At 40.5% G+C, this 23,887-nt stretch overlaps 1 protein-coding gene across 8 annotated transcripts in view; it reads left to right on the top strand.

Moving 5' to 3' along the window:
* Positions 1-23,887, top strand: part of SPATA13 (spermatogenesis associated 13) — a 151,895-nt gene that overhangs the window by 75,575 nt on the left and 52,433 nt on the right. For 2 of the 8 annotated variants that reach the window (XM_065050187.1, XM_005501439.4), the window contains exon 1: positions 13,749-14,063. The exons of 2 other annotated variants lie outside the window; for them this stretch is intronic. In XM_065050187.1, the coding sequence (XP_064906259.1) occupies positions 13,764-14,063 (300 nt within the window). In that variant the 5' untranslated portion in view covers positions 13,749-13,763. Of the gene's footprint in view, positions 1-230; positions 569-3,546; positions 3,614-11,760; positions 11,788-13,748; positions 14,064-23,544; positions 23,606-23,887 lie in introns of those variants that run through there. 4 more of the 8 variants (XM_021286228.2, XM_021286227.2, XM_021286226.2 and 1 more) reach the window with 4 other exon arrangements.

Here is a 23,887-nt window from a genome sequence, read left to right as displayed (position 1 = left end):
TTAATTGCTGTAATGAAACAACCCCTTGGTCTGGGTGTAAAGTCTCTAGTGTATAAACATCTACTCTCTTTATTTCTTCCTTAGACAAATAAAACCACATAAACCAGCCCACTGCAGGCTGGATAAATCTTACTCATAAAGAATTGTTTTATGCAGATGGCTTCTGAGGGAGGGGGAAAAACTTAAGTGTGGTTACTATGTCAACAAACGACGGGATTTGGGCATTTTTCTTAAGGACTTAGGTCTGCAGGAGGCTGAGGGAAAATTTATGGAGCGTGTTGTGCTGACACTCTCGCAGTCGTTCCTCCCCCTGCGCAGGGGGGCACAGGGACGGCTCCGGGGTGCAGCGGCTCCTTCGGAGACCCCCGAGCGCTCGGAATGAGCCGCAGAGGGCTGGGGCTCCTCTGGGAGGGTAACCTGGGCTGCTCGGGGTGGGGGCTTGGGGCGTTCCGGGGAGAACGAGAGCACCCCTGCTTTTCTTTGTGCTGAGCTGAGATCCTTATCTGATTTTTGAGAAAAATTCGTGCACGCGAGAGTCTGCTGCGCTTTCTGAGGAGTCGCCTGAGAGGTAAGACAGATTTTTCTCTAACGAGTTTCCTTCCGTGCTGTTTTCCCCTTGGCTCCATAAGTTCCCAGCGCTCCCCAGCATCCTGGTCCTGTTACCCCCACAAGCCCCTGAGCGCGGCTGGGTGACGGTCCCTGCTGTGTCCCCGCGTCCTGCGGCTGGTGAGGCGCCCCGGCCAGGGCGGGGGCTCGGCGAGCAGGATCCTTCACCCCCCCAGGCACGAACCTCCGCCGCAGGGACAGGGGTGTTCAGCTCTGCAGTCCCGTGTGACTACAGCTCTCAGAAAACTGAACCGTAACCCACGGCCGAGTGATGCTATCCCCAGTTTGGGGTTATTTTGGGGTCACGAGTACGTGTGTTTTTTGTTATTGCATGAGACGGGTCTTGTATCTACATGAGGTCATTCCCGTTCATGTCTGATCTGGTAAATTAGTTGAGATGCATGAGGAATGGTAGAAGTTGCTGAGGGGAATTCAGTGCTGTCCCGAACATGAGGAGATGTGCTGGGAGCTGCCTGGGTGTAGTTGGACTTGTTCGGTGCGGATTCTCCACAGTCCTTCTGCCCAGTCGCACCCCTCCTTTTCCAGCACGGGTCTCTTGCAATTTCCTCACTCATCCTTATGCATCGCGGCTAGTCTCGTTTGGGCTAGTTTGTTCACAAGATTTTGGAATTCATCACACAAGCACATTTTTTTACAGTGAAAGTGAAGCCAGTGTGTAGCATTTTCTGCTTCCCTTACACCCACAAATTCTGAGTCTTAGAAAGCTGCTGCCTCCTTGACTCCCGTTGCTGCATCAGCAAACCCACTTTAACAGAGACGCACAAGGCCTCACGTATCAGGCCACAGAAAATCCATCTCAGTGCTCTTGTAGGATAAGAGCAGCTGTGTGGAAAGATCAATAAACACGACCAGTTGCTCCAAGAGCCATAAAGTGGAAAGACTCCACAAAATAAAACGTGTGGCACCGGTCCCTGGCTCCAGACACTGCAGGAGAACTCCTGGGAAATGCAGCAATTAATTGGAAGCCTCAGACTTTTTTTCTTTCAGTGGTTCCACACACACAAAAATATTTGTTTTAGGAGAGGAAATCACAGGGTTAGGAAGAAATACTTACCTATGCAAAGGAAAAGTTTGTTTATGCTTGATGCATTGGAAAATTTTCATGAATGGCTTTCTATGTGAAAATAAAACAGCTCTGCCAAGGCCAGAGGGACCTCAGGTGAGCTGAATAATCACTGGCTCACCTTCTGAGTTCAAAGAGTCTAAGGCTGCTTTGGTTTTATTCAGTCTAAAAACAAACATACAAAAAACCCCCAAGACAAAACACAAACCAAAACTGTGAAAAACTGTATGAAAACTGTTATAGGGACATTTTCTTCTATCTACCTGCCTTTCCCATGTTACTGCAGCTCTTTGCTCCTTTGTTTAACCTGCATATTTCTCTATATTCTCCCTTAGTGCCAAGAGGAATAGGGAATGCACAGTTGTCCCTTGCTGCATCTCACTGCAGCTCTTGTGTGCTCATGCTCCTCAGCCTGCACCATCCCTCCTTCTTGCTCTGCTGCCACTTTGGGAACTGAGACCTGTTGTTTCCTCCAGCCTTCCTTGCAAGCACCCTGTCACGAAAGGCTTCCCAATGAATGCCATAGGCTCTGCAGCCTTCTTGTATACAAGGGAAAATAACTGCCTGGGGTTGTGTGCTTTGAGCCTCACTTCTGCAGCCTCTTGCTCCTCTGGGAGCTCATCCAAAGGCCACTGAATTCCCATTTATCTCAGCAAGCTTCCAATCTGCCTCACTGTGGCTAATCTCACAGATAAGAGCTGCAGGACCATGTTCTTTAATTCTGCCTCAATTCTCCTAAAACAAACCTTACTGCTAGGCTGCATCTGCACACTTGGATTCACTTTGGGGCTGAGCCTTTCTTTGATACATGCCATCATGATTAGATTCCACCCCTTCTGCAACAAGAATGTTCCACATCACAACAGGGGTGTTGCAGTGACACACTGCGAGGCACCATGTAGGTGTATGGGCTTGGCTGAATCCAAGCTCTTTAGTAGCTGTGTGCTGCAAAGTGCCCATCATCCTATGAGGTGGTCAAATGGGAACATCATCTGAGCCCCATGTGCTTTGACCCCCAAATGTCTCTTTCCAGCAGCACTTTGCACTGTACTCACACATGTGGTTTTCTAGGAGACTGGTCCAACCCTGCTTGGCTTAGAGCAGCATGCCTCTTAGTACTAGATTTACCCTGCCGCAGCCTAGAAGCAGAGGAATCACATGAAGTAGTTGATTAAGAATTGTTTTCACCGATGTCATTCATGGATGAAGACTCTGGTTCCGTGTTTGATCAGCTGTGGTTAGAAACACCACAGGAATAGTCACTTGCAGCTGCAAATTGACATGTAACTACAATGCACCATGCTGCTGTCTCACAGGAAGCTGAACGAGTCTGTGTAGCACATATAACTAAAGGTGGCATTTTTGGACACTGACCTGTAGAGCAGTGTTAGAACCCAGACCAGACCCAACTGGAAAGAGGAGGCATTGTGTGCTGTGGGCACTTGTCACACTTTGATCTAATTTGCCATTTTGAGATATAGGAATCCTGGGAAGGTGTAAAGAGAGCCACATGATTCTGCCTGTGGACAGTGACTTTGTTTCACGCACGCAATGGGCTCTGCTCCCTAAAACGTGGGACTTGCATAATGCAAGTCCATAATGCACCCTATCCCCTGTGCAAACTGTGGAGGTGCATGGCAGCAGCATGCCTGAGGGTCTCCTTGGATCATTGCAGCCCATGGTGAGCTCAGTCACTTGTCATCCAGAAATTCTTGGCAGATGGTCAAAATCCTCCTTTTCCAATCAGACTGCACTTCTAGATGGAAAAATGTACTATTTGAGCAGGAAGGGCTAATAAGGGAACTTTATAACAATGTTAGTGTTAGTTTCCTTGACCTCCTCTTTCTTGTCCTTAGGTGAAGCATATTGGTGGGCACAATTTCTGAAGACAGAGAGCATCAGCTAGACACCCAGCTTCCCAGGGTGAGCTAGATACCAAGATTTAATCTCTTCCAAAACCTTTTGCCCTCCAGTGGATTAGTACAATCAGCAAGCAAATCTCAAATGAATGAAGAACAATCAAACATGCCAAGTTGTGAGTGACTAATTGGTACTTGTCGTCTTTCTTCCAATTTGCAGTATCATCCCTGATAGTGGCGTTGACTGTCATCTGTTCTCAGAGTGATCACAAATCCTGTTGGAGAATGTAATATTTAAAGAAATTATTTTATTTTTCCTCTCATAAGAATACTAACATGTTGTGTCCTGTGAGGTTTGAAAATAACATTACCAATTTACCACATGTGTTAGCAATCCCTGTTTCTTGTGCAGTTTTTGTCATCTAAATGTAACTGTCCTTTAGTTTCCAGCGCAGAAGGAACAGTGTGATTTTCCAGTCCTTGATATCAGTGTCTCTCTGCATATTCCATTTCCAGCACCCTAGAAGGCCATGAGCAGAACTCATTTCCAAGAGTTTATGAAACAGCTGATAAAAAGTTGCTTCCTCTTAATGAGTTGGATGAATATTTTCAGATGGAATAATTAAAGTGAAGGGAATAAAGGGAAATTATTTATGCTTATTAGAACCATGAATGTGACTGTGACAGAAGTATTTATATTTTGTCAGTCTTTCAAAATTGTTATTGTAAGTAAATGAGGATGCATTATTTTTACCTGTCCTCTGTTCAATTAATGATTTCAAATCTCAGAATTGCTACCTTTTTTGGAAGAAAATAAGAGTGATGCAAATGCTGATCAGTAGACAGGTGATCCAAAAGTTTTATATTCCATGAAATAGTGTCATTGTAGTCTATTCAAAGCAAAAATAAGAGTCAAAGACATAAGCATCAAGTGAGTTTTGAGGGAAGATGAAGTGTCCAGGAGCCTGACACCATAAAGCTTTTCCTCTCTGTTGCGATACAGAAGAGTGTCACACCTACGGGTGTCCCAGCTGAGGGGAAAAATTCAAGGTCTGTGAGACGGACTTGAATAAGGCTGTAGAGGTTTTTAATTAGAAGATTTTAACAAGCTTCCCAACTAGATGAGAATTACAGCTGTGGATGAGCTCCTGTGGCAGCTATCTTCATATGTTCTGTGGAGCGTGGGCTGCTTTTGAATGGCAGTTCTGTAATGAATTGATCTAGCAGAGGCAGGCTGAAGCCCCTTTTCTGCAACTTGAAAAGCAACCCCATCTTCAAGGAAATGAGTGAGTGCTTTACGCTGTTGGGGCAGCTCCCACAGAGGCCTCCAGTTTCATAAGGCAATATAATCAAAGCTTAGCCAAGACCATGTAAATCTCCACCATGTAAAACAAGTAGCCCACATTGCACAACCTGAACCATTGAAATGTTATTTCATGTCTTCTTGGTCTGATTTAGATGTAAGCAAAATACTTGGTACAACTAATGTGACAGGTTTATCATTCTGTGTAGAGCTTTAGTAACTGGCACCACTTATTAAGATAATATATTTTTATTTTCTGCAGAAAATTGAATGACAGTTCTCCCTCAGAATATTGTTGAATTGCAAAATATTGAGACAAGTGTAGAGTTGAATGAACCTGGCTCCTGTCCCTGCAGCAGCCAAGGGCTTTGTACCTACCTGTGCAGTAGGATCATACCTCCACGGGCTTGTCCTTCCCGCTACATTCATAAACACTGACACATCACTTCTTCACTTCTTCCTCCTCCTGCATCCGTGACTGATCCCTTGTCACTGTGCGCAGCTACTGCTTCTGTCTGCCATCATCTACTGCTTTAGGACATGATTCCTCTTCACCTGGGGCAAAGCTCCCCAGCTTTCCATCAGCCAACCTTGTCTTCAAATTTGACTGTAAAATCTTATCAACTTCAGACTCAGACTAAAGAGTCAGTTCATTGCCCAGACAACCCTCCCCCTCTTTTTTAAAATATAAGCATCACATCTGCTATTTTTCAGTCACATGGTATCAGCCAGTATTTGAAACACTTCATTAATGATCTTTGCTAACACACGTGAAATGTCTAATTTTGGTTAATGCTGTATTCTGGGAGGGGACAATCCTTTGTATTATTTGGTCTTTTGAGAATCTGATTTTGTCATTGTTCTCAAAGTATTAACACTGTATATAGGTATGTCCTGGAGGATTTGTTCCATTGGTACTAATTGGTTTATTTTAAAGAGAAGGAAAATGGTTTATGGGACTGAACCCCCAATTCATATCAGTCAAATACAACAGTGGCTCAATAGTAAAGCTAAACATGGCTTGGTTTTGCTCCTGAAATTGTTATTACATTAAACCATTTTAACAGATAATAGTAAGCATTATTGTGATAAGAAGAGTTACATGTCACACGATTTTAAGCCAGCTCCAAGTGATATTGGAAGGCAAATTTCAACAGCCAGTCTGTTGAACAAAGTCTCCCAAATCTGCATGTACTCATACTGCTGGCACATGGTGCCAAATTAACAAGGAAAACACCTATATCATTAGAAATAATTATATGTCTGAGATGTTACATCATTTAAAAATCCCCTGTGAACATAAATGGAGACACAACTGTACTGAAGAGCTTGGTTTGATTAGTCATTGGGGTTAACAGTCTTACATTTGAAGGCGATGAAGAGTATTTCCACTCATCTACTGCAAGTGGGAATCCAGACTATGTTTTCCTTTCTGTGCAGACCACGCTGTGCTGCTATGAGAATGGCAGCAAGAGAGAGCTTTCTAGCAAAGTGGGATACAATGAAAGCCAAGTTTGGCAAGATAAATGAAAAGTTGTAGAAGACAATTAAATCCTAGGAAAGGAAAGGACATGACAACTGAAAGTTAAATAGATAGGCTGCAAACAGAAACTGTCCAAAATTCACAAGTGATATGACAGAGAAGAGCTGAGCTCTTATCCTGGAAAGTATTGCCACATTTTCAAGTTCTCAAACCTGCTTTATCAAGTCACTGTGACATAGTGTGTTTAATGCACACATGTAGTATGTTTAATGATTTAGAGAGAAATAATTATTATTTACAGAGAAATAATTATCAGGTCATTAGTTAAATTAGCCCCAGAATGAAACATGTTGCTAATAAAAAACAGATTAAATGAAGTATTTTTTCCTTCACTTAGAGACATGTTTGTGTCAAATTATCATTAAACAGAGAACTATTTTTTGCACGGCGTTAAAGAAGTCACCAGAGAACTGGAGACTATAGCACGCTCATAATATGCATAAAAATTTGTGTTTGGGAAGTGGAAAGTGAGTTGAACAGCAAGAATGAACAAATTCACTCACATGCTTGACAAATATTCGGTATATTATGGCCTTGATCTTGCAAGGAGTTGGTCCTTGCACACAGTCTCTTGCCAATCTATGTTCCAACAGCCTTTATAGAACCTGATAAATGACATTTCATCACCAATACATTTGCTTCATATATTTTGACAAATTTATTTAAGGTTACCTGCTTATTTTATGCTTTCTAACAGATCTGCATAGCTTTTCTAGTACAATTTGCTGAGATAATTGAGACTGAGTTTCAGGTGAAGATATGAGGGACAAGCAGCTCACAGCAGGGAAAGGGTGGTATCTACAGTGCCAGCAGCTTGTTTATCTTTAGTCCAACCAGGAGCAAATTCAGTCCCTGCTGATCCCCATGGCTTCCTCCAAGGTGCCTGCTGGCTCTGAGCAGGAGTAGGTGAGAGATGATGGACAGTATCCTTGTGTCTGAGACCTCTGTCTCTGTGCTACATCTTTCCTCCATGCCTGCGAGTCGGTTGGAAAGTGTCTGACCTGGGGCTGTGATGGAGCCTGTGGGACTGCAGCCGCTGCTGCCTTCAAGGCAAGACTCTTTGATTTTGATCTTGCATTTTTCATAGATAGCCAGAATGTCATATTGGGCATTTCTCTGTTTTGTCATGTTTCTTTGTGCTATGCAAATGCTTTATGCTCCCCGGAAACATACTGAATTTGATTAATTATGTTAAACAAATTCAAGAGCAGTTTAACTACAATGTAATTTGGCTTTGCTTCTACACAGGGCTTGCCTTACATATGCTCCTGGCAACTAACATTGCATTTTGGAGGCCAGCTTTCCAATTGCTGTGTGCACAGGTAGCACCAAGTAAGAGTTAATTTGGTGTACAGGAACTCATAAAGCCAACTAATTTATTTTCATTTACCCAAACCATCCTATTGGATGAAACCATTGAACTCTAGCTAAAAGTGACCTTGATTTGCCTATTAGGCATCAGCTGCATCCTGTCAGATTTAATAAGTAATTAATTCTTTATCTTGATCAGCTTTCATAATTTGCTTTCCTGATTAAATTAAGGATTACTGTATTTAATAAATTAATTATTCCAGTGGTTTCTATTTTACTTGTATTCTATGGTTCTAGATTAAACTTCACAGTTTATCTTATGTATTATGAAGTTCTTCTCTTTCCTTTGTCCTTCATTTCCTATGATGAGAAAATAAGAGCAGCTTTCATGCAGGTGTGGCAGTAGAAAATGAGAATCTGTTGTAATGTTAAAAGTTCAGATGTTCAACAGCTCACCCAACTACCCACCTGAGGCAGGACAGATACACTGCAGCAGCTGCTGAGTTTAACCTGTGTATTTCATTCAATGTTTCCTTCTTTCTAATGAAGTAAACTGGTCTACAAGAGACCCTGGATTAGTTTTTACCATGCTTAGTGTTTCCTTGATGAGGAGCATAGTTCTTTATTCTCTTGTATTTTCTACTAGTTCTTAGTTATGGTAAATTCACGTTCTACTTGCATATGGAAGAACTGAAGCTAAGACCTTCAAATGAAACTGGGATCTGTCCCTGCATTAATGCTGTTGCAGAAACTTAAATACAATCATAATGCTTTTTCTAAGAAGTAAATAATGCTGTTTCTGGGCAAACCATGTGAGTAAAACGGTTCAGAGAGTTAACAGACTAAATAAACCAGAATCAAGCAATACTACTAGTACTACTGATGATGATGATGATGATATGTTAGGTTGCACCAACTAGAAAAATAAAATCAATGCAAAAATTTTGAAGACAAATCTTGTATAAAAACATTATTTTAAATTAAGTTCCTGTCTGATATCATCAATTTGGCAACTGAATGACTAATGGGAAGAGTTTGGCTGTTGATGATGCTATGAAATGAATATTTGAAAGTTGACTTTGGTAGATGACTGGATTTCTGAAAAGTCCTGTAATAAGACTTCAAATTCACTGAGAGCTGAAACAATTTTCTTTTTGTCTTCATCACTTGTTGTCCTTACTTATGACAAGGGTCAGCAATTTTAAGTACAATGATCTGGAACTGTTTGAAGTAAGCTATTGCCTTGTTCCAGTGTGTTAATCAGGACCTTCTAATTAAAAGTAACCTCCCAACAATGAACCGAGGGCTCCTTGGTGTATCAGGTGCTTTGTTTCTGTGTTATTGAAACATTTTTATGTTACTGATGGAACAGCTTAGCTACCCAGGAAGAAAATAACCAAGCTGGTTAAATACCTCGCTTGTTACACACCTGTGTAACATGCTAGAGAAAAGGTTAACACGGAATCTGGTACTTCCTGGTGCACTGGCTGCTGAGAGAGGAATGACGGATTTTGTGGAACTGGTGGTATCCATCAGTAGGGCTCTGACTTTCTGGGTTGTGAAAAGGTTGAGTGAATTAAATATGTTACTTAAAGCCTCAATGACAGCATAAAATATGAGTAGCATGTGGATAAACTAGGAAAAAAATCAAGAAGTGCATGTTTTTAAATAATGAATTATTTATTTGTGATTTATGTATTACAGTCATTGAGATTGTTAAAAACCAGGAATCCTGTCTTAATGGACCAAGAAGTAAATATGCTCATCACTTAAATAATTGGGCAATAGTCCAGAAATCTAACTTCCATATCTACCTATGCATCTTCTTGTGAATTGTGCTCCCCTTTCTCATCCTCTCCTGGAAAACCATCCTTCCTGTTTGTTACTTCACCTCTTCCAACACCCACATCTGGGGGCTGGAGGCACCCAGCTCTTGATACCCTCCAGCACGGTGGGGCTTTCAAACAGACACTGCATCACCAAAGGGAATACACTTCACCCAGGGTACCAGTTATGAGAATTCAGTGAAATATGAGGGTGTGGAAGCCAAAGAATTAGTGAAAATTGAAAGAGAGCAGGGAAGCCATAGAAGACTGGCCTAGTAGAACTAGAAAATACCATGTTCTGCATGCAGCCTCTGATTTAGGAAGATTCTAAACTTCAGATTGACAGAACATGGGAGAGCAAAATAGGGAGGGAAATCTTTCTGTTTACATCTTGTTTCTTGTTCCTCCTTAAGCCACTTTGAGACAAGAGATTTGGTTTGATGGCTTTTTGGTCCAATCTAGTGCAGCAGGTCCTACCTACCAACCTTCTCTTCAGAATGAGATTCAGAAATCTGGTTTGAAATCTTATCCTGGATCTTTCAGTGTTTATTTCCAGTGTATCTGTTTTTATTTAAAATATTGACATCTCATCTAGTGTCTTTTAAAATAGATGTATTTCCTGTATTTTATCAGAAGCACTTTAACCTCAATGTTAGAAAGTCCATTACTCACCACTGATAGTACTGGAGAGACCATGTCCCTAATGACAATTTTAAACAGTCTTCTTTATGAAGCTGGCTCTTACTATTGAAGAATACACATACAAAATTTTAATTTTTATGGCTATAATATGTTGAATATTTTCTGTGTGGCAGAGAAAATTGTAGGGGCTTTTTCATCTTGTTGCAAAGAAATCAGACTTTCAGAGCAAAGGATAGTGGTGTTTTTCGTGTACTGATAAGAGCAGTATTGAAGCAGTATCACTCCCAAGCCCTAGAGAGAATATTCCTGGGCTGAGGACTCAAATAGTACATTGGTTTACTTTAGCAACAGCCAGGTACTCAGCTCTTGGGCTGAGGAATTAATCTTCTCAAAGGCTTTAAAATATTGTTAAAAATAAACCAAGATCACTTAAAACATCTTTTCAGGTGGTGGATGTTGATCTGCTCTCCTCTGCACCTAGCATCCAGGCCTAATTGCCTTGTATGATCTGGTGATGAATTGGCCTTATGAATGGTGCTGTGCTTGGGTTACTTTGCAACTGCTAATCTAAATATTTGCAGGGAGAATTGCCCTTCTTACAGGGCCTGCTTTGTATTGTGGGGGGTTATTAAGATTGAGATGCCTTAACGTAATTGATACAGCAACATGCAGACGTGGATACTTTTTTCAGCTTCTTTGTTGTTTTTCTGTGTTCTGATTATAGTAAAAGATTTGGCATGAACCGATGGTAAGTGAACTGTTATTCCATTTTTCTGTATTTTCAATTTAGTTTCAAGTTAATAAACAGGAGTGGGTGAATGTCCCTGAAAGACAGCTCTTTTATTTACAGAACATATACAGCATGGGAAACACTATTCCTTGTATTGTGTTAACATGCCTAAACTCAGATCACCAATATAAACATATTACTCCTAGCAGTGTATTTCATGTCCAAGCCTTCTGAAGCCTTCTTTGCTTTGGTTGAGACTACTGGCAGTGGCTGTAAAAAGTAATATTTTCCGGAAAGGGAATGGTCCTCTGAAAATGTAGCAGATTTCCAACTAGTAGCAATCAAATGCAGAAATTCTGCAGCCACCATGAATTTTATCAGATGCTAAACCACTACATGATTGAAATCCTGGTCGTCACAGGGAACATTCCCACGTCTGACAGAGGGACAACGAAGAAGAGCACAAGCAATCCAGGAGGTTTCTGGAGTGCTTGGAGGGTAACTGCCTGACTCTGGTGACTGAGAAGCCAGTGAGGAAAGGCATTCTGATGGATCTTCTTATGCTTACAAACAAGAAAGATCTGGTTGAGGATGTGAAGGTTGGCTGCAGTGACCAATAGTGATGGAGTGCAAGATCCTGAGAGGGGAAACAGGACAAATAGCAGGATCACAGCCCTGGGCTTCAAGAAAGCAGACTTTGGCCTCTTCAGGAATCTACTTGGAAGAATCCCATGGGAGAACATTCTAGAGAGAGGAAAGCTGGTTGACTTTCAAGAGTCATGTCTTCCTCCAAGCTCAAGAATGGTCCATTCCAACCAGCAGGAAATCAAGCAAAGATGGCAGGATTAACATTGCTATGGCAGCATCCTAGATGAGCACCCTGGTGAGTAGTTTGAGACTAAGAAAATTACTTGGACTTAGCCTTTGTAATGATCTTTACTTAAAGTTTGACAGAAGCAGAGGAAAGTCCCCTTGACCTTGTACCTGACTCAGAAGGTTTAAAATGGTAAAAGTCCAGCCTTGCATGAGAAGAGTACGGCAGTGAAGAGCTTGTTTCTCCTTTCCACTGAAGACTTTGAGCGCAAGTCAAATATTGTGGAGTTGCAGTTCTGTCTTTATACTCTCATGTACTTAATTTTCTTGGTAATGAGATTCCAGCAGAGCTGTCAGCTAAAATGAATTTAAGTCATAATTGGGAATTCAATAATATTTTATTTGCAAATTTTGCATGAGACATATATGAAGCCTCATACTTCATTATAAATTATTAATTAGGTTTTGAAAATTATCTTGGTTATGTAAATCTATTATTAAGTAAATCTGTTGGCATTTCTACTTTTAAGACGTGAATGTAATATTGCCATTTAAAATTCTCCTTGTGATTATTCACAGAATAAGTCCAAGAAACATAAGACTGAAATTAATTTATCTTTGAATTAATGTTCTCTTGCATTCAGGTTTGCAGTTATTCTCCATGTCCTGCTACTCTAATTCAGAAAAAAAAATGCAGTTGAAAGTTGCTGTTTTTTTCCTCGGGAGGAAAAGAGAAGATCAAATCACATTCCAGCAGATCTTCTGTTATATATTATTTTGTCTTCCACATAGGAAGGGAGATATAGGAGGGAGCTGTACAAGTCCTTCTGACTGGAGAGTACAAAGCCAGGGGCATTCTACATTTTCATGTATGATGTCAGGCTCTGTGGATAAATGTGAGTCTCTGGGAGAGTGTAGCTGCTCCCTCTGTACACCAGGCAGCAACAGCAGGGTTGTGCAGGTCCCATCTTTCTGGAAGGCGTGTATCTAGATTTCTGCACTGTGTTGTTGTGCCACTGGGGTAACTCAGCTCCCTGCCTGCAATGCCTTCTGCACACCCCGCTACCCTCCTGTGGTGCTTTGCAGCTCTCAGGGACATAATTATACCTTTGATTTCTGCCTCCTTTGTTTGTTACAGTAAATGACTGGGTATGACCAGGTCTGATTTTTGGCATTCGGTTCTGCTGCTGACACCTGCAAATACTAGAGCTGAGTGGTAAAGTTTTGAGGTTTGTTGTTATTTTCATTATTGTGGATATGTATTTCACAAGTGCCATGCTGGGTCATCCATTTTGTCCATGCTGTCAGGTGCAGCTTGCTCAGGGGAGATTCCAGCTGATAATAACCAACTCACAGTTTGCACAATATTTAACTAGAAGTCTTTGGTTGCAACTTCAGGTTATTTCTGCCTTGGCTGCTCGATTTTGCTTTCACCAGAACACTCCCCAAACCTTTGCTTTCATACAGTAAATATGTAGGACTGCTGCATATGAGTCTATTCAGGACAAAGACTTTAATGTAATGTTCCTGTAAATATCCTTGCTTCTCTGCTGTTACAGTTATTTTAAGTGTATGTTTAACTTTCTGATTTCATACACTGCTGTGCAGCTTTTTGTTATATATTAACTTCAGACTCAGTCCCCCAAGGTACTGACTGCTTCTGGATCATGCTGAGTCCCTTTCCTTGCCAGCAGTGTTTAAGGGCTCACAGGGTGCTCAGCACTTGCAGGACCGAGTCCTGAATCTGGGCAACAACAGGCTTTTCAAAAACCAAACAGGTTTTCTGGAACAAGGTTCACGCCATAACTGGGCAATATTTTGTGCAATGGATTTTCATATATTTAGATTAAATCTTATCCAGAACAACAGATCTCATAGCTAATAGCTGCTGGAAGACAAACATTTAGGTATTTATGGTGGTAATTAACTACATTTTACAATTACGGTTTTATTAGTTGTTCCAGCTAAGTGGAAAACTGTGGCTGAGACTAATATTTAATCTTCTGTGTGTTGGCTGCAGTGTGCTTTGCCCCTCTGTTAAAGTGCATGTGTTTTTTGGAGCTGCAGATAATCCGTGCAGTTCACCTAGCAAAGCCATTTGGGCATCACACGTCGCTGGGCTCACGCACTGTACAGCAGGGCACACACTGCGACTTCAAGGGGATCCCACTGGCAGTGGCATCAGGGAGCACATTCCCTGGCATCACCCTGGCATTCTGGAGCCCCTGTGTGCAGAAACCCACCCGGCTGCAGAACCCAGCCCCGGTGTTGCCTGCACTGGTGCGATGTCACCGATGGCCCTGGGATGCAGTACTGTCTTCCACTGTGAATCCAACATTTCGAAAGGTAGGCTTTGCTGAAGCTGATCTGCTGCTTACATCTTGGAAAGCCAGGATTAATATTTAGTGAGCAAATGTATCTTAATGAGACCAAGATGTGGTGTAGCCTGTGCAAACTACAGTATTAATTATTACTCATTCTCTGAAACTTGTTTCAGGAGAGGAGAGCGGAATTGATCTGTGTGGTAAATCCAGATGCATTTGGCACAGAAAAAGTGCTGTAATATAGTTTCTAAAAACTTATTCTTGCTGTTTTATATGCAGATGAAGGCCATAATCTTCCATTGTTTGCAGGGAAAAGGACAGGACCCGAAACCTTGAAGTAACGTCTACAAGCAGGGAAAACTAATTCCAAGAAGGCAGCCCCTGCCTTCCCTGTTCAATACCCTGCCATGCTAGGCAAGCAAGGAGGCATTCTTTGATTTTGGTCCTGGTATCAGCTGCAAATAGTGGTTATTAGGAACTAAAAACAAAACCCAAATTTTGCCTTCAAACTTATACTTAAGGTTGGCCAATGACCAAAGCACAATTCTGTTCTAGGAACTGTTGCAGGTGTCCCATTTTAGTTCAAATACACCTGTGTGTTAATAACCGGATCTTTTCAAAATAAGCAATCATACCGTTGGCCTTTGCCCTTACACCCACAAATTAACTATCAGTTGCGCACACATTTATGGGTGGATTATCTCTTGAGATTGGTGTGATTTTAAGCATGAGATAGCAGAGAAGCACATAGGTAAAACTTTTGCAAGATCACAGCTCTGGCGATGTACTCTAACTGAAATCGGCACATGAGTGAAGATTAAGCAACTTGCTTACTGCCAGTTTTCTTGGCATAATGACTGTCAAGTTGGCTACTGTGCTTTTCTGGGGAATAAGCAAAGAACCCAAACAAAACAGAGGTTTTAGGAGTCTTTAATAAGTTAGAGAGGTTTCTGTGTAACTTTAAGCACAATTAGCTAAGCTTGCAACCCTAAGAAGAGTTGTTTACCCATTAGAAGAAAGTGGGGAAATAGGTAGAAGTTTATGGGAACAAAACTGGACTGCTGATGCCAATGAAGTATTTTCCAAAACTTTAAGCGTAGGATGAATGCACCACATGATCCCATGTAAGAATATTGCAGCAGAAAGTAGTCACAAGTACTGAATATCCTCCCTGGGAAAACAGCTCTTGGTTTAGGGGAAATGAGACTGGGGTTAGTTGTACTGTAATTCCCTTTCATTACTATTTATTAGCAAAGCTGTTTAATACTCAGCGTAAAGCCTGGATTTCACTCCCCTCTCATTTAATACCAGGTTGAATCTAGAATAATAAGCTCTCAAAAGCTTAGAAGTTCCAGTAAGATGAGATTTGGCTAAAAATTATGTGTTGGTTTCTACCAGTAACTGTGTTGTAGCTTTAGTGCCCTAAGCAATGAGGGAAGCAAGACTGGTGAGAAAAGAAAATACGCTTCATTAGGGTATTGAATGATTTAGTAGAAGTTGTTATGTCATATTGCAAACCTTAGAAAGGATTTCTTTCTCTGCAGAGCCTGAACTCTCTCTGTCCCCCTTTCCTCAGACTTCAGAATGATGGAAAATGTAATAGTCAATTTTCTATCATTTTCATGTGTTTGCATAATGCGCTTGGCTTAAGTGTTGGAAAATCGAGACCTAAAACACTGTGCATGGAGCAGGACGGCTGTTATTTAAGTGTTGCTCAGGCAGCAGTATCTGTGAATCAGCGAGCTGAACATGGAACGGGAGCTGTTTATCAGCTGAACGACAGCAAGATTTCTGATAAATTAGGCATCTTCTCTTGGCCTGGTATGCTGAAGTATAAAGCTGATACTATGGCCAGCTGAAATTGGCTTGTTATAAAGGTGCACCTCTGACTCTTTGGTTAAAACAATTATTCTGGAATGTATTTGCCTGTGGCTCTTCAGGACTTTGAGAGTTAAAGCTTTCATGTAGATCTTGTTCTTGCTAGGAAAATTACCAGATGCTGACAGGGGGTGTCAGCAGTGGCTCAGCTGAACATATGCAGCATATGGCTCTGCTGCAAGTGCCGGACAGGGAGGCCCTGTTCCCTGCTGCTGCAGAAACTGGTGGAAACAGGTTTTAAAACAACTGATTTCAGCATAATACTAAAGGTTTGCCTCTACACAGTGTTCATCCTACCAATGAGACTGAATAACTAATAATCAAGCATAGATTGGCCTGCCAAAATTTTTGCTGCCTCTAAAAAGAGTTAGATGGCATCTTTACTAAGTTATTTTACAAGCAGTATTTTTTGAGGTGTTGAGCAATGCCAGTTGTCCTTGCACTGGAACTATATTGCATTATTTTTGTGGTAAAGATGGAACAGAAACTGAATCAGAGATTGAATGTAAAGCAGATTAAAATATCTTTTTACCTTAATGATTGATTTTAATCTCTGAATTGGACACAACAGCACTTCGTAACAAATTCAATTAACCATTAACCAGAAAGTGTTTTCCTGCTTTTCCAGAGAACATACTTAAAAATATTTCCTGTTTGGGATGCTGCCACAGAATTTGTGTTTCCTTGTGTTTCTTTTGTGAACCTGCTACAGACACCCACCCAGCACACCCACCTCACACCCGCAAGTCCTGACACCCAATGGCTTTGAAACACAACATAAGCCCTTTCCAATTCACAGCGCTCCTGGGCAGTTCCTGAGACAAATTCTGAGCCTGGAGTGATTTCAGTAGTCCTACTGCTGGTGAAAGGAGGAGTTTCCACTTGCCTTCCTGTGCCTTCCTCCCTCCCCTTGGATGCTCCTTCTACCTCCTGCCCTGCAACAGCTTGGGTGCAGCCAGGGGAGCTGGTTCCATGCATGGCCTGGCAGGAAAAAGCAGAAGGCATGTCCAGAATCTCTCCCTTAGGTGGTGGCATGCTTTTAGATCAGCTGGAGGCACCACAGAATTATGAAATAGTTTGGGTTGGAAGGGACCTTCACAGGTCATCTAGCCCACCCCGCCTGCAATGAGCAGGGACATCTTCAATTAGATCGCATTGCTCACTTCTACGTTCACCCATAGAGACCAGGCAGATCAAAGGAGACGATGTGAACAGGAGCAGGTGGTCTATGGGGAGCGACAGCGTCTCTGGGTCAGTGTGTGATAACAGGAGAGAGCAAAGCAGCCGTTCCAGTCCTGGCACAGAAACAGAAAGTCTGCTGAATTATGTCATGGAAAGTGAGAAGTGGGGAGAGACTATTGCCTAGAAAAGCACAGTCCTAGGATGAAATTGATGCAAACTGTCTCCCTTTCATACTGCAGCTAGAAATTTAGCTCTCACCTTCAGTTTAGTATTTTTATTATGTACCCCAGCATGTTGAGGGAACGGTGGCTAAGGTTTTTCTTGTTAGATTTTTCTTAACCTGAAGTTTAACAGGGCATTTTTAAAAAGGGGCAGTGTGACTGACAGAAACCAAAGTGTCCATTTTGCTGTTTGCAATGTTTATATAAAGTCAGCTCACCAATGTACATTAACTTTTGTAGTAAGAAAATGTGTAATCTTTCACATTCAGAGCTATCCTGTGCTCTTACAAGACATAAAATATTAGCCAGATCTGCAGACTCTAGTTTAGAAGATTAATGGACCATCATCAAAATAAGCAATTGAGTCTTGAAACAGGCACTTTAGTCTGAACTCCTTTCAAAAAACTGGACTTTAAAGTTAGTCCTCTGCATGGCTAGATAATGGATTATTTTCTTTGTGTGTACACTTTTTATAGCTCTCATCACCATAAACATCAAAGTGCCAGAGAAGCATTGATGGATTTGTCCTTGTAGGCCCATGGGTTATGAGATACTACTCCCACCATCACTTATTTTACACATATGGCACTTAGGCTGAGAAAAGTATGTTGAACTGCCAAGGTCAGAGAGAAACAAAATCCAGAATCCCTCTTCCCCAGCCTCAGTCATAAAGACATCTTTCCTGCCTTTGATGGAGGTTTCACTTTTTACAGACGATTTACCATTACTTTCAGGGCTGGTAAAATCCAGAGTTGTTTAACCTCTGCTCATAAGAATATGGGTGTATGAGCCATAAAGGTCTTTTGGAACACTGCTTCCAGTCCTCCCATTTCAGACAATTACGCCGTTTGTTACCTTAGGTATCCATAACTAACTCATTTCAGGCTAAGTAAGTTAGGTTCTCTTCTTTGCTGTTCTAATAGGAAGACCAATTCCAATGTTCTGATCTTTAAAAATCTTCTGATTTCCCACCAAAATCTTTATAAACCATGCACAGAGGTATACTGGTAATATGGAGGAGTATTAACCAGAAAGTGCAGGGACTCTTTCCTTTGCAGATAGCTTGTCAGCTTTGCCACTTTGAAACAGTTAAAAAAAACCCAACCAACCAAGAAACCCCGAACAAAAAGAAATAGAAATCTAACAGAAATATTGACACTGATAAACGCTAGTCAGTGGAAGCCTCTGCTAGCCCAAATAAGCATATGTTCACAAGTTTTCAGGTCTCCAGTGGCATGAGTGAGCTGTGCCAACCCTACCTCATACCTTCAGTGTAGCTGGATGACAGACCTGTGCAGCTGCAATATCTTACAGAGGCGGTCAATATATATTCTTAGTATTGATTCCTAGAAACAATTATAATATTAAAAATAACATCAGGCTGCAAGATATTTCCTTGACTATTCTGCTGATAAAAGATCTAATTTATTATGTATGCCTGTTTTTAACAGGACCAGTAAGCTAGCCCAAAATTTATGAATTTGTATATGTCTGATTCTATGTTCAGACAAATAAGATTTCAAGTGAGCAGCATTGTGTTTCTGCATCTTTAAAATCAGGTAACTTCCTTTCCTGACAAAATGAACTGAAAATTTGCTTAAATTTGACCATCCAGATTTAAAGATAGTCTTGATTTTTGTAGTTAATAAAGAAGGTGGTAGGTAGTTACTACAGCACCAGGGAAGGAGAGGGATGGCTATTAGTTAAAGGCCTATCATGGTTTTGAAGTTTTCAGGCAGCCTAAATTCAAAGCACATATTTTATTGAAAAGGCCCAGCACATAAACATTGTTGTAGCACTTCATTGGTATCCACTTTGTACAAATTGTTTTTTCCTAGCGTTTCCATTCCACGGGATTTTTTATAGAGTAAATTCGAACAAAAAGTAGAAGTTATTGACAAGTTATGGCAAGAACTTTTTTTTTTCTTTCTGAAAAAGAGAAACATGGTGGAGGTGGTAATTCAATCTTCTGGCACAAGAAATGTGCCCATGAATGTTAATTTAGTTCAGACTGTAACAAGGACAGCAAGTTTATCATTGTAAAAAGAGACCAAACAAAGAAAACTATTGATACTAGTTGAAAAAAACCCAAGCCTGTGTGTTTCTTGAAGCACATGAATCAAGACCGTCTAGAAGCCTCTACTGATTAACACCACCACCACACTTTGATTCTCCTCCTCAAATGCCGCCTGTTTCTTATTCTTTTGATCTGAGTTTGATATTCACTGTTCTGACCTCTTGAATATATTAAAAGCTGTAATTGGTCAGGGCATTTCACCCTGTCCAGCATGGAGTTAACTAAGATGTGCAGTTGCACTATCACCAGTTGCATCATGCTGGGCCAATTATTCTACTGGGACCTGTTATTTTATTATAATAAGCATCAGAAGCAAGATGATCCTACACAACTTTGCATAATTTCTACTGATGGGGTACCATTCCTAATGAAGTCCACTACCTGCTTCACTGTTAAAGCATTTCCACCTTTTCTAATACCTGATGGACTCTACACCACTGTGCTGTTGCTGTATCACTGCTCCCTCCAGCACAGCTGAATGAAATTCACTCAGAAATCAAATAAGCCCAAGCTCACATGCAAAAAATGAATGAAGTGTGCCAGATCCCCACTGTCACTCCAGTGGTGCAAACACCTGCTGCAGGTGGTCCTCAGCCCTCAAACTCCTCAAGGCCCTTTCTCTGTGTATTTATTCTTCCACTGATGTATTTTTGCCTCTTGGTTGCATAACAAGGCACCTTCATATCCTCAGGTAATTTTGGAAGGACATTTTTGAATAGAGAGGGCAGGATGGGAGGGTAGTTAAGTGGGTGGAGAAGACAGTTGATAAAGACCTCTCAATAGTCACTTTTACATGCTATTATTTCGAGCAAGGAAAATATAATAAATATAGAAGGGCTGTAGGGCCATAAGACCCTGAAGCAAAGGGTGTGACATAGGAAAGGGTGACAGGTAGAGCAGAGAAGGATGAGAAAACAAATGACTGCAAAGTGGGACAATCCCAACTCTTTCTGAGATCACACTCTTTCTTCCCAAATAGTCCATATCACTTTAATGTACACCCATCTAATAGATAGTCTAATATAAAATTTTTTCAAGACAAAACCCAAACAAACCAAACAAACGAAAAAGGAACTGACTAATCTCTTTTCCTTCCTATTTCTGTCTACTTTAGATCTCCACAGTCCTTTTGCTTCCTACATCTTACACTTTGTAAGCCACAAAATAAAGGTGGAATTCAGCCTTCCTAATTGATAACTGGAAGTCTTCTTTATGTTTAAACACAATGATCTGTTTATTGGAAACTGCTTTTCTGTAGTACCAGCCATCTCTTCATGTCATGCTGTCTGAATAATGCCTCTTGAGGATGGGGATAAAGAATAGCATTGCAGTCAGACCCCGTGGGGTTATAAATAGCATTCTAGCAGCCTGAAAGGCTGAAGCCATCATTAAGTTGCATGCAGCTGTATGGTGTAGGTGGGTGACTAAGAGCAACTTGGAGATGGGATAATGGTAACCTGGTACACAAGGGTCATTTTTCATTGATGGTGTCACTCCATCGCGCTATTGTGTTCTCCCTAAATTAGGTCTCTGTGTTTAACAGAGCTGAACAAGCTCAGTGAAACAGCAAAGCACATTTAAAAGAAGATTAGAGGGAAAAACAGTTTGTTGTGTGTTGTGATTTAGACCAAATTGTGATAAGCTTTTCTCACTTCGGTCAGTAATTAATTGCTTTTATCAGCAGCAAAGTAAATGCAACAGGAACTGGCCTTTTGGAGGTAGCATAGCAGCCTCCTGCATAGGGCAATGATGACTTTCACTGGGCAAATTACGAAGTTAATACAACAATTTAACCCAAGCTGTCCTTTGAGTGTTTTCCTTAGCAACATGATTCATTTTCTGGAATGGATTTTTTCAGTGCCAAGACGACAGAGGTCTTGAATTTGGAAAATCCCTTTCAATTTATTATTACTAACTTGCTTGCAGATACATACAAATTGGAAAATCCTGCATTAATTTAACACAGTTTGTATATAAAACAGATGAAAATAATTAGCAGCCTCTTCCTTCACTTCTAAACTGAACAAATTGAGATCTTGATCCTGCTCCCAGTGAAGTTGGTGGGGGAGTTGCCTTTAACGTCAATAGATATATGACTCAGCCTAATGCCCCCTCTGGGACCTGTCAATGTGTAAAGATTCCTCGGAGGTTAATTGCTTGCAGGAGAGTCTTTGCCTGGGATGTAAAAGGAAGGTGCAAATTGCAGAACTGGAGCATTAGCTCTGTACTGCACCCTGGAAAAGATACTGTCATTTAAAGCAAAGGGATCACTTATTTCAGTAATCCTGCATCTAACAATGAAACTTAGTCACTCCTTAATTTAGAGTATGTCTTAGAGATCCACTTCCTTTACCATCTTTACCCAATAGCTGTTGAAATAGGACAGATGCTTTTATGTTTTCCTAAAGTTACTCCTTTTGGCTATTTTTAAATTATTATTATTATTATTATTATTATTATTATTATTATTATTATTATTCTCTTTTAAGAGTACCTTTTTAAAAAAATCGCTACTTTAAAATATACTTTTAGAAAGTATCTATAAACGAACCATGAAAGAAATAATAGTTGTGGGAATGGAATAGATGATTTGTAAACTAAGTAGAAAGAATCATTCTCATTTAGACTTTTCAGATTTGAGTGACTTGCTTATTACATAAATGTGCATTTTGCTATTCTGGGAAAGCTAAGAGATTTATTGCTACCTGTTAAAGGGGGGGGGGGGTGTTGTTCCTTCATCATTAAAACTCAATGTTCTTCCTCCCTTGTCACATTTTTCGTAATCCTTTCCCACCTGTATCACACTTGGAATAATCCTCCTCATTCCTTGTCACATGCACATTAAACCTCTTTTAAATTACAGACTTCTAAAACAAGCATTTCTTTTTTGTTCCAGTAAGTGCGATGACCATTGTCAAATCACTACTAAAAATCTCATGCATATACCAATCTGGAATTTATTTTCCAAGTTCTCTTCATAAATTACTGTACTGTCAACCACAACGTGTGATGCTGGCGCTGTCTCTCAGTTCACTGCAGCCTTTGTGACTCATCTGGAGCTAAACTATTACCCTGTAAATAACACAGTATACAACTCAGTCTTTCAGAAATACCCATGCAAGTGCTATGAATTTGTTCTTATTTACAACTTTTCAAACATTCTTAGTGGCAAACAGTATTAATCTTATAAAGCAACAAAGAAGCTGGAAAAACAGCAAGGGATGCCACTTCAAAAGCACCTTTTAAAATCAGAAAGTTAGATGACATTTTGCTTTTTTTAGGATTGTAGAAAAACTTTCACATAGGAAGGCTCAGTCTCCTGGAACACTGGTTTGTAACTTTGAGGAAACACTGGCTTGTTTTTCTTCAGATACTATAAGAAATTGGAAAAAAGTGCAAGTTAAAAGCAAGCAGAGTGAAGTGCCTTCTTTCTCATGGCAGCGCTGTTGATTAATTTTGCTTTGTATTGTTTTACTAAACTTTGGTGTGACAGCACCTGAATACTATATACACTGCCTAGTCTTAAAATAATATTCAGATTTAAGAAAATATTTGAGTAATTATTGGTCTCTAGTAGAGGAAGTTAATCCTGTTCTCAGACACACTCATTAGTGTGCTGCATCCATGCTTCGCTAAATACTATGCACATGTGGAAGGACAGACTGACTCAACGAACCTGTGAGAGTTAGCATACTACCAGTAGAAAACCAATGACAAACAAGTCTGGAAGGTTACAACCATAGTATTTACTTTTAGAAACTTGACAAACGTCTAATTGACTAAATTCTGACATATCTGTAATTGCAATTTTCTAGGTATTTCTTTTATTAAATGTAATGACTTTTAGGAAATAAGACATACAAGGATGTTCTTACCTAATTATGTGAAGTGAGATTTTAGCATTGCTTTCTAAGAAAACTGAGTTCTCACAAACATCTTGTTAGTCTGTCAGTACCTTCTCACATAATTTCTGTCTCTTCGAGCAGTTTTTAACCTGCTGATGAGCTTAACATATCTGAAAGAATGGTTCAGTTTATTTGAATTTCTTAAGTTCCAGAACCACTGTTGGCTGGATAAAGAAGAAACTCCGATTAGTGGCTCCATTCAGCTTAATGTTTTCTGTTTTGTCTTTTTGTCCAGCTGGTAGAAAGGACATAGAAGGAACTGAGAGTTCCCTTCTTTGAGGGGGCCTGCGGATTAAAAAAGGTATTCAAAACTAATGTGATGGATATAGCTGGGATATTTATGGAAAGGAACATAGGAACACAAATCCATTGAAATTCAGGTTTGAATAGTGCTGTTAGACTTTTTTAAAAGGCCAGCACAGGCTCCTAGAAGGCTGTGAGATAAGTTTACAAGATCTGTTGAAAATGTTTTGGAAGTTACCTTCTTAGACACTTCTTGTCTCATATCAATTAAATAATATTTCCCTTAATGGTGCTGCCATTAAGGTGCTTGGCCATTTCCACACCTTCACTGAATCCCCTT

The sequence above is a fragment of the Columba livia genome, chromosome 1 (genome assembly GCF_036013475.1).
Source record: "Columba livia isolate bColLiv1 breed racing homer chromosome 1, bColLiv1.pat.W.v2, whole genome shotgun sequence".
NCBI lineage: Eukaryota > Metazoa > Chordata > Aves > Columbiformes > Columbidae > Columba > Columba livia.
The sequence above is the reverse complement of the archived record's forward strand: the minus strand, read 5'-3'. Positions and strand labels throughout refer to the sequence as shown.